The sequence below is a fragment of the Megalobrama amblycephala genome, linkage group LG14 (assembly GCF_018812025.1).
Source record: "Megalobrama amblycephala isolate DHTTF-2021 linkage group LG14, ASM1881202v1, whole genome shotgun sequence".
In the NCBI taxonomy this organism is placed as follows: domain Eukaryota; kingdom Metazoa; phylum Chordata; class Actinopteri; order Cypriniformes; family Xenocyprididae; genus Megalobrama; species Megalobrama amblycephala.
The window spans coordinates 38,577,218-38,592,623 of record NC_063057.1 but is presented as its reverse complement, the minus strand read 5'-3'; the positions used below and the strand labels follow the sequence as shown (position 1 = coordinate 38,592,623).

At 36.4% G+C, this 15,406-nt stretch overlaps 1 protein-coding gene across 1 annotated transcript in view; it reads right to left on the bottom strand.

Annotated features, from left to right (window-relative positions):
- Positions 1 to 15,406, bottom strand: part of LOC125244463 — a 28,102-nt gene that overhangs the window by 2,446 nt on the left and 10,250 nt on the right. The window contains exons 8-12 of the mRNA XM_048154543.1: positions 11,820 to 11,978; positions 8,669 to 10,531; positions 5,602 to 5,772; positions 4,205 to 4,378; positions 1,916 to 2,089 (exon numbers count right to left, since the gene is read on the bottom strand). Coding sequence (XP_048010500.1) covers positions 1,916 to 2,089; positions 4,205 to 4,378; positions 5,602 to 5,772; positions 8,669 to 10,531; positions 11,820 to 11,978 — 2,541 coding nt within the window. The remainder of the gene's footprint in view (positions 1 to 1,915; positions 2,090 to 4,204; positions 4,379 to 5,601; positions 5,773 to 8,668; positions 10,532 to 11,819; positions 11,979 to 15,406) is intronic.

Here is a 15,406-nt window from a genome sequence, read left to right as displayed (position 1 = left end):
GCTCTGTAGTTCTGTCTACAATGCTTGTTGAAGTCACATAAATAAATAAAAAAATTACATTACAACAGTGTGTGGCTGTTTAATAGCATTTCCAAATAGATTTTCTGATGAGATCTTGCAGGATTAGCAACAAACTGTGTGGCCACAAGATAGCCACTTGTGAGTGTTAAAGCTCCCCTGTAGTCAACAATTTTATCCTTTAATACTCATCTTTGATCACCAAAATGACATATTTAATTTTTTCCATTGAATTTAACTCTACACCCTTGCCTCATTTAGTATACACAATTCTATGAATATGCAAATTAGCCACCAGCTCAGAGATCCACTCATTGACACACATTGATGTGATTGGTTGCAAGGTTGTTTGTGACGTCATATATATATATATATATATATATATATATATATATATATATATATATAATATGTATATACACACACTGATCAGGCATAACACTGATTATCTCTTAATCACGGCACCTTAATCAAAGACCACAAGCTGGATTGCGGAGTTGTTTTATGGACTTACTTTTCCAGCACACCACATCACTTTCATTGGATTTATCACTTCTGTTGACCTTGTATATACACCAGTGGACACATTCACATTGGGACTTTCAGCATGCTACTAGGACTCTTAAGGACTGATTCAGGGTATGGTGCAAATGGACTCCATGCTTTTAAACAGCAAGTTATTCTAGTTTTATTGTGTTGTTTTAAGTTCCATGTGTAAATTGTAAATACACTTTATTTATTTACTTTATTTCTGTTGTCTGTCTCATCTTTTTAAACACTCCAAAAGCTCACACAGTTTAATCTGACCCCATTTTAATCCATGTAAACTTGACCAATTGGGCTGATCGTTACAACTTTATATTATTACCGTTGGGCAAGGGATAATTTCCTGTCCAGAATTGGTAAAATACTCTAACCTCAACTTTTCGGTGGATGAATAATTGATAAAATGTTAAATATTAATTCTGAATCATTTCCATATTAAATTGGTTTTTATTCACTGTAATTCATTCACCTTTGAGTTATATTGATCCAAATTTCCATTACACTACTGTTGCTCAAATTGCTCAAGAAGTTAATGCTGGTTCTGATAGAAAGATGTCAGAATACACAGTGCATCATAGTTTGTTGCGTATGGGGCTGCATATCCGCAGACCAGTCAGGGTCTACAACAGAGTGTTGTTAGACCAACCTAAATAGGGTGAGCCTCAACCTTTGATTATTGTAATATTATTCTAACTAAGTGTACATGGGAAACCATGGCATGATTAGATAAAGTTACTATTAGAGGAAGTTAAGTTGGTCAGCTTGGTTCTATGGTAAAGGTCATGACCTCTAGTTAGATATAGTCTTACCTTAATTGTGTTCAGATCGATGGGGACTAAATAATATATTCTAGAATGAGCAAGTAGTGTACAACCATCTAAAATAGCAGTCAATTACCTCTGTCTAATGACCAAGATAAATTTCATAATGTCAACTGTTTTTGAAAATAAGGCATTATTTAATAGCCTTAATACAAAGATTGCAATTCTGCTACGACAGGTCTCTAATCTCTAATTATCATCTGATCGGAATTACTATTCAGATTCGCTGTATTCTACATTTTTGTCTACATCACACACACACAATACCATTCAGTTAACTCCTCATTTTTTTGTGTGTGTAAAGATGATATGGGGAAATTATTTCACTCCATTCATTGCATACTGTCAAAGCATCCCAGAGTAAAAATCTGACAATTAATTAAAAACCAAGACCAGAAGTTTTCAATGAAAGACTAGGCAAAATATAGTAACTGAGTTCTGATGTGATATTATAAGCTCCCAAGAAATCAGGGCATCAAGTTACATATTTCATTTGATCAGAGTAAATATTTATCTGTGTTCTTAATTACCTGAGTATTTTCAGGTGACAGTGTGAATTGTTCAGTCCAAAAGAGAGCAGCTTCACTCCTAAATCCATCAGGGCATTGTTACTCAGGTCCAGTTCTCTCAGATGAGAGTTTAATAATTGTAGAACTGAAGACAGACTTTCACAGCACTGGCCAGTGAGATTACAGATGGCCAATCTAAACAAAAATAAAGCAGGAACTAATCAACACCAGGGTCAGAAAGATGGAATATATATATATATATATATATATATATATATAGGGTATGTTTACATTATAACGATGTACTAAGATCCAAAAAGGTTTTCTTTTGTGTTTTATCTTATATACGACAATGTTTCCACAATGATCCCTGTTCAGGGCTGGGAAACTCTGGCTCCAGATCAAGATCCTGCAGAGTTTATCTCCAACCCTGATAAAAACTCACCTGCTTGTAGCTTTCTAGTAATCCTCAAAACCTTGATTAGCTTGTTTAGAAGTTTGATTATTGTTGGATCTAAGCACTACAGCATAGTGGATCTCGAGGGCCAGAGTTGCCCACCTCTGATTTACAGTTTTGTGGATTTTCAACTGAGCAGCTTTGTTGAAAAAATTTCAAATTTCACCTTGTATAACATTTGACCACCCGTTACATGACATTTTTACAATGCAATGTGTAACAGGGTGGTTTCAAGCTAATAAACTTTAGCTTCTGTAGGAAAGAACAACATGGTAGCAGAAGATTGACATTTAAGGAGAATTTTAAAACGTATATACACAGTAGTTTATTCTGGTCCTTGAATCTGATTGTATGAGGGAAAAAATATACATTTTTGACACATAAGTTTATTCACAAAAGATTAAAATGCAATGGTTATACATCCCTCATTCTGTCTTCAGTCTGATCAGCCAAGGTTTGTTTTGTTTGTCATGTCTGTGAGCACATGGCCTTGTTTGAGTTGGTTTGCCATGTGCTTTCTCAGTTGGTCTAGTCCTTTGCCCAGCCTACCAAGTTTTTGGCTCCCTAGTCTGTACCACTTGCCCTGATTTGACTTAGTCTGCTCTTATCATAGGTTTAACTATTGGTTGTGTTATTTTGTGGATTTTCCTTGGTCATGTCTGCAATTCTTTTTATACTAGTTCTCCAGCGAATTTGGTTCCACCATGGCCAGCTGTTACCTTCTTGAGGGCCATGGTTTCCCTTAACCTATAGGCTTTGGTCCACTGCCAGCATCCCTCCAGTCTCGGGGTCTCTGACTCTGTTAGCCATCCTACCTCAAGTCTACCTCTTCTTGCCTGCCATGCTGCGGTCTGGTTCCATTGCTTTCTCTTCACTTGGGTTCTGTGCTCATCTCACAAATATTTGAAGAGTTCATTTGCAAAAACCGATAAACGCCATTTAAAAAAAAAATAAACTAAGTGCTGTGCATTATTCTCCATATATAGCACGTTCTGTACCCTAAATCCATTTTGTCAGAAAAGCCGGTATTGTCCACTGTCAGCCATCGCAAGTTCACGTTTTACAGCAGAAGCCGACAAGTGCCCTTGTTGTTTGTGTACAGAAACCGATAAGTCCGTTTTAGTGAATCAGCGCACAGTATTCAGGTCAGGTGACAAGGCTTCTAGTCACTTCAGAAAGACGTGCTAGCTGAGGGAAGTTTTGTCAAAGCTGACTAAAAGTGATCGAGGATTTATAATTTAGACTCCTGTAAGTCCTTGTACACCATACACGACTTACATGCTTAAACCTTGGTTGCTTTTTGCGTGTGTGTGTGCGCGCACACGTGTCGATCTGTTAGTGTGTGCGCATTTATGTGCACACGTGTGTTTGAGTGTGTTTTAAATGCAATAACAAAGCAATTACTTGGGTTTTGTTTAACTCTGAAACATGAAATGTGGAGTTATCTGCTTTTGCCAAAAAACGACTGTTGGAGTTAACTGCTTTTGCTAAAAAACAAACTTTAAATATATATGAAAAACATACTTTCAATGAACTTTAATTTTTGTAATTTACCTGTATTTTTTAGAGTTATTATTACTTAATCAAAACAACCCAACTGCAGTTTGATTGATATTACTTGGAATGCACAATAAAAAAACATGATTTGTGAGAATTAATAAAAATGGAGTTAACTGTTTTTGCAAATAAACTCTTCATTTATTTGTTACAAAATTACACTAGTTAAATACTTTTTTCAAATAGTCAGTTGATTACAATTATCAGATGATGCTAATCTGAAATAAAACCTGATCACTACAAAACACCTATGCATACACATATTTGAGTATGTAGTGAAGAAGTGTAAGTCACACCTCAGTATTTTCAGTTGACAGTATGAACTCTTCAGCCCAGTAGAAAGCAGCTTTACTCCAGAATCCTGCAGGTCATTGTTACTCAGGTCCAACTCTTTCAGTGGGGAGTTTGATGATTGTAGAGCTGAAGACAAACTTTCACAGCACTGACTAGTCAATCGACAACCTGCCAGTCTGAACAAAATAAAGGATTCAGTCATTAAAATATAGAGATGGACAGTAGTGAAGTATTTTTACTTCAAATAATTTTAAAAAGTATCTGTACTTTATCAAAGTTTTTTCTTTGGAAAACTTTTACTTCACTACATTCTAAAGCATGATGTCATACTTTTTACTACACAACATTTCATAAATAAAAGTAGGTTTTTTTTACCTTTAATACTTAAGTATATTAAAAATGTAGTGCTTTCTTGTACTCAAGTAAAAATTTACATGATTTTTGCTCAAGTAAGAAAGTACTAGATTTCTAATGTAATTAAGTATTAAATGAAATTTAATATGAAACATAGTGCTGTAAAAAAGTACACTATTATGCTTTAGAATCTTGTGAAGTAAAAGTTTTCCAAAGAAAAACACTAATAATGTATAGACACTTGAAAAATGTAATTGACATTTGACTGCCATTTACCATTTAGATCATACCTTCTTTGTTAAATAAATCTTTTAATTATCAATAAGCCACCAATCATATTGTATTGGAACACTTGTATCCATAGTAACCATGCATTCATAACAGTTTACATTTAATTTTTATCTGAATTAAATAAGCAAAATAAAAGTCTAATTAAATAGCAAGAGAACAACAAATGTGGAAGAACAAAAGGATGAAAAATGAATGGACAGATGATGCAAGAAAGATTGAGGGAAAAGGGGAAAATAATCGATAATTAAAGCAGTAACAAGAACGCAGGATACAAAACATTAAGGTAAAAAAGTCCAAATCAGTTTGTTAATATTCATAGCTTCCGAGTCATTTTTCTAGAGGCTGATGAAACCCTTGATAAATAATAAAAATCAGGGTTTGCTCATGCATGCCAAAAAACTTTCCCTTTCCTTTCCATTTTCTCTCTATCCTTTTTTTCTTTTCTTTGAACTTTTCAGTCTCTCACCAGCACAACTTTGTTTGTTAAAGGGACACCGAAAAGATTTGTTACAACATAATAGGTTAAACATAGCATCTTTTTAGGTAACACATGCTGTAGATGCACTTGAAACCACCTGACAAATGAGATCATCTGTTAGTCAGCATGCAAATACACTAGAACAATTAAAATACAGCAATTATAATTACACTCCATTACTGACACAATAATAATTGAACATTCCCAGTTATCTGCCAGTAATACACTGACTGTTCATCGAGTGTGCATGTCTAATAGTGAATCTGAAGGTCAAACCTCAGTTTGTTCAGTTGACAGTGTGAACTCGTTAGTCCAGCAGATAACAGCTTCACTCCTGAATCTTGTATGTCATTGTTACTCAGGTCCAGCTCTCTCAAATGGGTATTTGATGATTGTAGAGCTGAAGACACACTTTCACAGCACTGATCAGAGAGACCACATCCGAGTCTATAACAGAGGATAAAAGTGCAATGAGGAAGAGATCATGTTTTCAATATTCTGTGCACGACAATGGTCTGGTTTCACAGACAGGACTTAGATTAAATCGGGATTAGGCCTTAATTCAATTGGGGCATTTAAGTTGCTCAGAAAAAAGTTGATTTCAGCATAAAATGCTTAAACATGCATTTTACTGTAGTCTGGGATTATCTTAAGTGTCTGTGAAACCAGGATAATGTCTTTTAATGATCACAAAGATTTTAGTCCTGGTCCTGGGGGCCTACAACACTGCATGAGTTTTTTCTTGGGTTGGAGCTAAACCAGAAGTGCTCAATCCTATTCCTGAAGGTCTACCTACCTGCAGAATTCAGATCCAACCCTGATCAAACCCACCTGTCTGTAATTTTTAAGTGCTCCTGAAGATCTTAATTTGCTGAAGATTGAACTTTGCAGGGAGGTAGATCTCTAGGAACAGGATTGAGCACCTCTAAGCCAAACTCTACATGACAGTGAATCTTAAGAGCCAGAGTTGCCCAGTCCTGTTCTGTTAAATGCTAAAAAGAGTATAAGCCTATAATCCTTTTAAGGACAGATGTAGGAAGGATGCAGCCTTAATATTTAACAGCCTTCTAATTGAGAAGCCCCATTGTACACCATCCTTATTTAAAACAGCCGGGGCCATATTCACAAAACATTTTATCTTACCAAGACAGCCAGTGGCACAGATTCCCAACAAACCGTCCCATACCGGCATGATGAATACGATCTTTATCTAGATGGAACTGGACCAAATAGTTTGACTGTTGCAATCCCAATTGGATTTATGACCTGTAACGCTGCCTGATTCATAATCATGCACTGTTCGCTGATGGCCAGAGAGAACTGGCCCCCCGACTTTTCTCCATTGTTATCACCTGTTTGTCATCTGATGTCACCTGATGGAGTTTGGGTTCCTTGCCGCTGTCACCTTTGGCTTGCTTAGTTGGGGACACTTGATATTATATTATACTTGATATTGATATTACATTGATATATATAATGTTTTTGATCTGCCTGCATTGACACCATTGTATGCGAACAGAACTGAGCTGGACGATGACATCACTCTATTCTCCAGTGCTGATATATAGATAAACAAACAAATTATTGAGTTTTACAACCAAATGAATCAGTATTGAATTTAGTTAAGCTGGACAATGATGCCATTTTTTAAGAGCTGCTGTGCAGCCAAAATTATTTACCAGTTATCACTGTAAAACTGCTTTGACACAATCTGCATTGTAAAAAGCGCTATATAACTAAAGGTGACTTAACTTGACTAAGACCTCTTCTAAATGGCAGTAAAAGTTCTTAGCTAAGAGTTTCCTCCTAAAACCTATTCACAAAGCTGCTGAGACCAAATTTTACTAAAGAATAGAGAGAAATCTTAAGCTAAGAGTAAGGGCAGGTTTGACCTCATTGCTATGGATGATGTCAACATGCTCACCAACTATGCACACAGTGAATGGCTGATGGGGGAGGAGTCTCTGTTGGCGATTTAATCGCAGAAATATTTTAGAATGAGGTACATGTTGCCATATTCAAATAAAGGTTTTAAAATGTATAAGTGTCACAAATTAAACTAGTATATGTTCAGCTAATTGTCAGCCTCTTACATGTCAGGTATGTATACACAGACGAGAGCCAACTCACCTAGTTACCTCAGCAGTTTTCTGCATTCCTCCACCTCCCCGTTCCTCACTCTCAGCTGGGGATATAGGGGAGAACTCTGGGTTTGGGCTAAATTTCAAGCTCAGAGCCCTCAATCCCCTTGGACAGCACGCCAAATACACTTATTATATATATTTTTTAACTCTATTTGATCATTTGTATGTGTGAACTCGTGAAAACAACTGCCACAGGTAATCAGACATTATTTATTTATTATAGATTTCTCTTTTGCCATATTATCATAGTTTCAAATCTATAAATCAAAATATGTATTGCATTTATGAAGAAAAGTTTCAGCACTCAAGACTCTATCACTATTGCCTCAATGGTGTACAGTGTCTTTGGGTGAATTGCTGAGGTGGACTGCCAGCAACAGCCATTAGGATTGTTTGATTTGGTCTCAATGACTTAGCAGTCCTCTCTTCTACTCCTAATGTTTTACAGATTTAGGATGTAGTTTTAGTGCTAAAATGCTTTTCGAAATACTCTTAGAGCAAAAATTTAGGAGTCTAAACAATTAGGACTGACATTCCCATAAGAGTTTCTCCTAAATTGGTAAGTTTGGAGCTACTTTTAGCCTTAAGATATTTTGTGAATCTGAACCCTGATTCAGATCTTCAAGTCAGGGAACTTAACTGAGTGTAACTCATATAAGAAAGACATACAAAATGTGCAGTGGGTCCCCAGGGCCAGGATTGAAAAACCATTGCCAAAGCTAATACACTGTGTGAAATGAAGCTCACTAAAACAGTTCATTATTGATTCATTAGCTGTCTGAAAACCCTAACCAATGGACACGAGATAGAATCAGAATGTGGAGGTCGGCTCTAAGTCTATGATAAGGCAAAGCTGGAGACTCTTCATCTTCATCATTAAACTCAAATGACACTGGTGTGCCTCCAGAAACAGGGTTTGTAAACAGTGTACTAAGTAATTCTTTTGTTTGGGGTATAAATTGTGTGATTTGAATTCTGACTATTTAATTCTGAGATGACTGTGCTTATACTGCCTACTGTTTAATGTGGCTTCAACTGTTTATATCCTTTCTTCTTCGATATTCATATAAAAATATGTAATAATTTCCACATTCGTGTTCTATGAATAAAAATAGGGTTATGGTTTCATAGATAAATTAGTTTGAATCTCAACTATATATAAATTTGCTTATTTTGTGATACTATGAATGAATACTCACAAGGCTTTTCTGCAGTTCATCACAGCTGGTATCAGTCTCCATCTACCCTCATCAGATGTGTTGTATTTCATGAGATCAAACTCATCCAGCACCTCTTCTGACATCTGAAGCATGTAGACTATTGCTGAGCAGTGAGCAGGAGTGAGTTTCTTCTCTGAACGTTTGTCTGATTTCACAAATTCCTCAATCTCCCTGTAGAGAGTCTGATCATTCACTTCCAGCAGACAGAGGAACAGATTGATGGATCTGTCAGCTGAGAGACCATAACTTTCTTTGATTTCATCTTTAATGTACCGTGTGGTTTCTCCAATGCTCTCTGAGCTGCTCTCTGTGTGTGTCAGTAGATCCTGTAAGAGATTCTGATTGGACTCCAGTGAGACACCCAGCAGAAACCGCAGAAAAAGATCCAGATGTCCATTTTCAGTCTGAAGGGTTTTATCGACTGCTGATGATAGTAGTGCAGACATGTTTTTCGTAGAGCTGTACTTCTCATGTTTATCTTCCAGAAACAACTGCAATGGCTCCATTTTCTTCATCAGATGGCAATAAAACACATAGAATGCAGCGAGAAACTCCTGAACACTCAGATGTATGAAGCAGTAGACTTTCCTCTGATGAATCGCAGATTCCTCCTTAAATATCTCAGTGCAAATCCCAGAATACACTGAGGCGTCAGTGACGTCTATGCCACTCTCTCTCAGGTCTTCCTCATAGAACATGACATTGCCATTCATCAGCTGTTTGAAAGCCAGTTCAGCAAGTTTCACAATCACTTCTCTGTTGGACTGCAGGAGTTTATCAGGATCTCTTTCTTCATACTTCTGATTCTTCTTGTTGATCTGAATCAGGAGGAAGTGGATGTACATCTCAGTCAGAGTTTTAGGGATTTCTTTTCTCTGATCTTCTTTCAGGAGCTTTTGAAGCACAGTGGCTGAGATCCAGCAGAAGACAGGAATGTGGCACATGATGTGGAGGCTTCTTGCTCTTTTAATGTGTGAGATGATTCTGCTGGCTTGATGCTCGTCACTGATTCTCTTCCTGAAATATTCCTCCTTCTGAGGCTCATTGAATCCCTGAATTTCTGTCAGACGGTTGATGTATTTTGAGGGGATCTGATTGGCTGCTGCTGGTCTGGTGGTGATCCAGATTAGAGCAGAGGGAAGCAGCTCTCCTTTCATGATGTTTGACATCAACACACTCACTGATGAAGTCTCATTCACATCAGAAACTTTCTCACTGTCTTTAAACATAAGTGTCATTCTGCTTTCATCCAGACCATCAAAGATGAACACAACTTTACACTCCTCATAAATCTTTGATTCCAGATCTTTAAGTTCAGGATGAAAGTCCAGCAGAAGTCTGTGAAGACTGTACTGATCATCTCGAATCAAGTTGAGATCTCGAAATGGAAGCACAAACATTAAATCTACATCCTGATTGGCTTTTCCCTCAGCCCAGTCCAAAACAAACTTCTGCACAGAGACTGTTTTTCCAATTCCAGCGATGCCTTTAGTAAGAACAAACTTTTTGCCTTTCTCATCACATCCTGGTTCAGGTAAGGCTTTAAAAATGTCATTGCAGTAGATTTGTGTGTTATGTGAGTTCTTTATCCTGGGTGTTTTCTCCATCTGTAAAACCTCATGTTCTTTGTTCACTCCTTCACACTCTCCCTCTATGATGTACAGCTGTGTGTAGATCCTATTCAGTGCTGTTTGATTCTCTTCAAGTTTGATTCCTTCAAATAAGTTCCCATACTTATTCTTTATGTTGGTTTTGTGTTGGTCTTTGATTTTGCATAGTTCATTATTTACTGGTTGGTGAGAATTCTCCTGCAGGTCTCCAGGCTGATGATCTCTATTCTCACTGGAGAAACGAGAACATTGTAATAATACATACTATTGTTCTGTAAAAATAAAATGCAGCATTTAATAATCATAATAATGAATATATTATATATTAAATGTATTAATAGAATTGTTATTATTAAAGTACCTGTGAAAAGTTTGGAAACAATGAATAATTTAAAATAAGTCTTTTCTGCTCAACAGGGCTGCATTTATTTGATAAAAAAATACAGTAAGAACAGCAACATTGTGAAATATTCTTAAAAATAAAAATGACGTTTTATTTTAATATATTATAAAATGTAATTTATTCCTGTGATCAAAGCTGAATTTTCAGCATCATTACCCCAGTCTTCAGTGTCACAAGATCCTTCAGAAATCATTACAATTTGATTTGATGCTCAAGAAACATTTCTGATTATTATCAATGTTGAAAACAGTTGTGCTGCTTCACAAAAGTGGATACAGGCAGTGAGACAGATCGCAATGGGTCATATTACTACAAGAAATACACTGGAGGGAAACGTAATCGGCAACAACATATGCTAAACAAACAAACAAAAACAAACCATTCATTATTTTTAACCATGTCAAAGAATTATTTCACCTGTCGCCAAATACGTTCCCCTCCAATGTAGTTCTTATAGTAATATGACCCGTTGTGCTCTCTCTCTTTGCCTGTATCCACTTTTGTGTCCTTAAACATTTGTTTTTTGCGGTCGACAGCTTATTAAATCTTAGTTCTGGGTTTTTTCGCTTGTTTTCTGTACACTATGTCACATAGCAGCTTTTAGACATTGTTCTATTTTTTGTTATAAGCCAGAAATTACAAAGAGGCAATGGGGACTTTTGGATTGTTTTCCCCCTCCGGTGGGCGTGGTTTTAAGATTATGTGTCGCTCTGTCTCTATGCAACAAAAAATATTTAAGACCTATCAAATCTGAATTTAAGACATTTTAAGACTTTTTAAGGCCTTTTATTAGGAAAAGTATATTTGACTTTTTAAGACTTTTTAAGGACCCGCGGCCACCCTGTAAAATGTACACCGTACGTAACATTTATCAAACTTATCACTAGTGGGGTAAAAACATAATCTGAATAAACAGACTCTGAGCTAATCTGAACAAACAATTTGGTGAAAGGACCCAAAAGACTCAAGTCACCTTCACTCTTCATAGACACAAAGCTGGATACTTAACGCTGTCTGATGTTACTGAGAAAGTCACCTTGATAAATCAGATTGCCCCCTTTTATCACTGATGTTTATGTTATAATTCTTTTGTCTCCAGTACTGGTTTTTGTCTCACCTGGGGTAAAAAATCTCTGTTTTACCACTGAAGTTTCGGAGTTCTCCCATGGAATTATCACTCTTCATAGACACAAGGCTGGGCTCTGGAGATGCTGCTCTCTGGTTCTGGCAGTGAACAACATTCTCCCCTTCCCTCTCTGCATAGCCACTCCTCATCCTGTGATTTAAATGTGATTTTCAGCCATACCTTTACAAACACTGATAACATAAATGATGCATAACAGAAAAATAGATTTTTGTGTTTCCATTTGCGCAAATAGCAAAAGAAAAACTCCATAGTGTTTTCACAACTTTCAAAAAGAGAGGAAAAAAATAGAGAGCGATTGTTAACAGTCAGAAGAGAGAAACATTTCATTTTTACAGTCACTCCCATAGCTTCTGTATTAGAAACACCCTCACAGGTGCATTAACTGTTTTTTTTGTTTTTTTTTTTGTAATTTAATGCAAATGTAATATAATACTAAAAAATGAAAAAACTTTGTAGGATTTACGATATTGATGACCATTAAAACGTCATCACAGCCTATGAAACGGGTCTATTAGCTGTATGATGGCATCACTGTTTTCTCCAGAGCTGCTTTATAGTTGAATTTAACTCATTTCATAACTGATGAACTTTACACAGTTATTGAACCAAAATTAGTCAACAATGAACTGATTTCAAATGAACGATTACTGTTTACTATTGTCCTTTTAGAGCTGCTTTAGAGCTGAATTGAATCGTGCATCACTGGATCGTTATTTTCCTGTTTATAACTGTAAATGAGCTTTGAAACAATTAGTATTGTATAAAGCACTATTTAAATAAAGGTGCCATCAAACGTTTTTTTTACAAGATGTAATATAAGTCTAAGGTGTCCCCTGAATGTGTCTGTGAAGTTTCAGCTCAAAATACCCCATAGATTTTTTTTTATTCATTTTTTTAACTGCCTATTTTGGGGCATAATTAGAAATGCGCCGATTCAGGCTGCTGCCCCTTTAATTGCTCGCGCTCTCCGCCCCCTCCCGAGCTCTCGACTCTATCATTGCATAAACAAAGTTCACACAGCTAATATAACCCTCAAAATGGATCTTTACAAAGTGTTCGTCATGCAGCATATCAGATCATGTGAGTATAGTATTTATTTGGATGTTTACATTTGATCCTGAATGAGTTTGAGGCTGTGCTCCGTGGCTAACGGCTAATGCTACACTGTTGGACAGATTTATAAAGAATGAAGTTGTGTTTATGAATTATACAGACTGCAAGTGTTTAATAATGAAAATAACGACGGCTCTTGTCTCCGTGAATACAGTAAGAAACAATGGTAACTTTAACCACATTTAACAGTACATTAGCAACATGCTAACGAAACATTTAGAAAGACAATTTATAAATATCACTAAAAATATCATGATATCATGGATCATGTCAGTTATTATTGCTCCATCTGCCATTTTTCGCTATTGTTCTTGCTTGCTTACCTAGTCTGTTGATTCAGCTATGCACAGATCCAGACGTCCTGCCCTTGTGTAATGCCTTGAACATGGGCTGGCATATGCAAATATTGGGGGCGTACATATTAATGATCCCGACTGTTACGTAACAGTCAGTGTTATGTTGAGATTCGCCTGTTCTTCAGAGGTCTTTTAAACAAATGAGATTTACATAAGGAGGAAACAATGGAGTTTGAGACTCAATGTATGTCATTTCCATGTACTGAACTCTTGTTATTTAACTATGCCAAGGTAAATTCAATTTTTAATTCTAGGGCACCTTTAAAGGTGACATGACTTGAATGCTATCATACCAAAAGTTTGATTGCTAAGTACCTCTGTAAAATGTGGTATTAAGTTCATTTTATTGGTTTCTGAATTCTAAGACCCTCACTTGAGCTGAGAGACCCTATTTCCCCTCAACTAGTTCAAGGAAATTTCATACTTTTAGCTGTGGGCTTTTACTGGTGGGAGCAGAACAAAACATTAATGTTGTGTGTTGGGACTGGGACGGATTTTTCAGTTCCGGTCCCAACACCCAACATTAATGTTTTGTACAGGTCTCTACCTCAAGTTTCTCTTTACTTAAAGGTCCCGTTCTTCGTGATCCCATGTTTCAAACTTTAGTTAGTGTGTAATGTTGTTGTTAGAGTATAAATAAAATCTGTAAAATTTTAAAGCTCAAAGTTCAATGCCAAGCGAGATATTTTATTTAACAGAAGTCGCCTACATCGAACGGCCAGTTTGGACTACATCCCTCTACTTCCTTCTTTAATGACGTCACTAAAACAGTTTTTTGACTAACCTCCGCCCACAGGAATACACAAGAGTTGCGTTTGTAGATTGTGTTTGTCGCCATGTCGTCGAAACGCTGTTATTTTCATCCCGCAGTCCAATCACCGGGTCTGATTCCGGCTCAAATTGATAGGGTAAAATTAAAGACATGTTTACAATAACACTGAGCGCGTGCATCTCCACGTTATGGTAAGAGGCGTGACCTTTCCTGCTGTCGAATCACAACACAGGAACCGCTGGCACAATCAGAACTCGTTACGTATTTCTGAAGGAGGGACTTCATAGAACAAGGAAGTCATCAGCCCGTTTTTATGACAGTGGAAACAGCGGTATACAGATAAGTAAATTATGTGAAAAATACTGTGTTTTTTTACACGCGAAACATGAACACATGTTATATTGCACACTATAAACACAATCAAAGCTTCAAAAACCCACGAAAAACGGGACCTTTAAAATCATAATGATTCACTAAAAACTGCAGAAAACAAAATCTTTTAAATCAACCAATCATGATTCTACAGTCAATGACATTATTTTGAAGTGAAACTCTATACGCTGGGGACACCTACTGGTCAAAACTATAAATGCAATGAAATAGCTAAAATATGAATCATTATCAATGAAATAATTTATGTTGTTTTATTAATTTGCACTGCTTATTTTGTGTGTTTTAGGGAAGTATTGGCAAATTTGAAAAATTAGAGAGAATTACCTATTACTCTTCCTTTTTGGCATTATGCAGATATTTGTCATTAAAACTGACACTATATTATAAAACGCACCCTGAGAGGGTGAAACCATATATTTGCTGAAATCATGTGACTTGGTCATATTTAAATAAGCTCTGAATCACTGATTTGAAACTAAATAAGTTTTGAAGCTTTATGAAGCAGCGTTTTGAAAGTGTACATCACTATCATGAGGTGCACAACATCCTCTTCCGACCATAAAACTATAAGATGAGCCAAAAGGTCTGTAATGTCATCAATGACATTAATTGATTGAATAGATATTAAACCTTAACTTAACTTAAACCTTAACTTAATTAAAGCCATCCATAGAGTCTGAGCCGATAGCCTCATGGGCAACACTCTGACATATACTGCCATTGCGCATCAGGTGACCAGTGCTTGAGTTATTTGTTTGTTAAAAAAAGCATAATAAGATTTGTTTGGCCTTGGGTGACTTTTGAATTAATCAATTCAATCACTCCCTCAAAACACACAAAATACTTAATGGATACTTAATGCTGTCTAAAGATACCGAGAAAGTCACCTCAATAAATCAGATTCGTCTCCCTTTATCACTGAT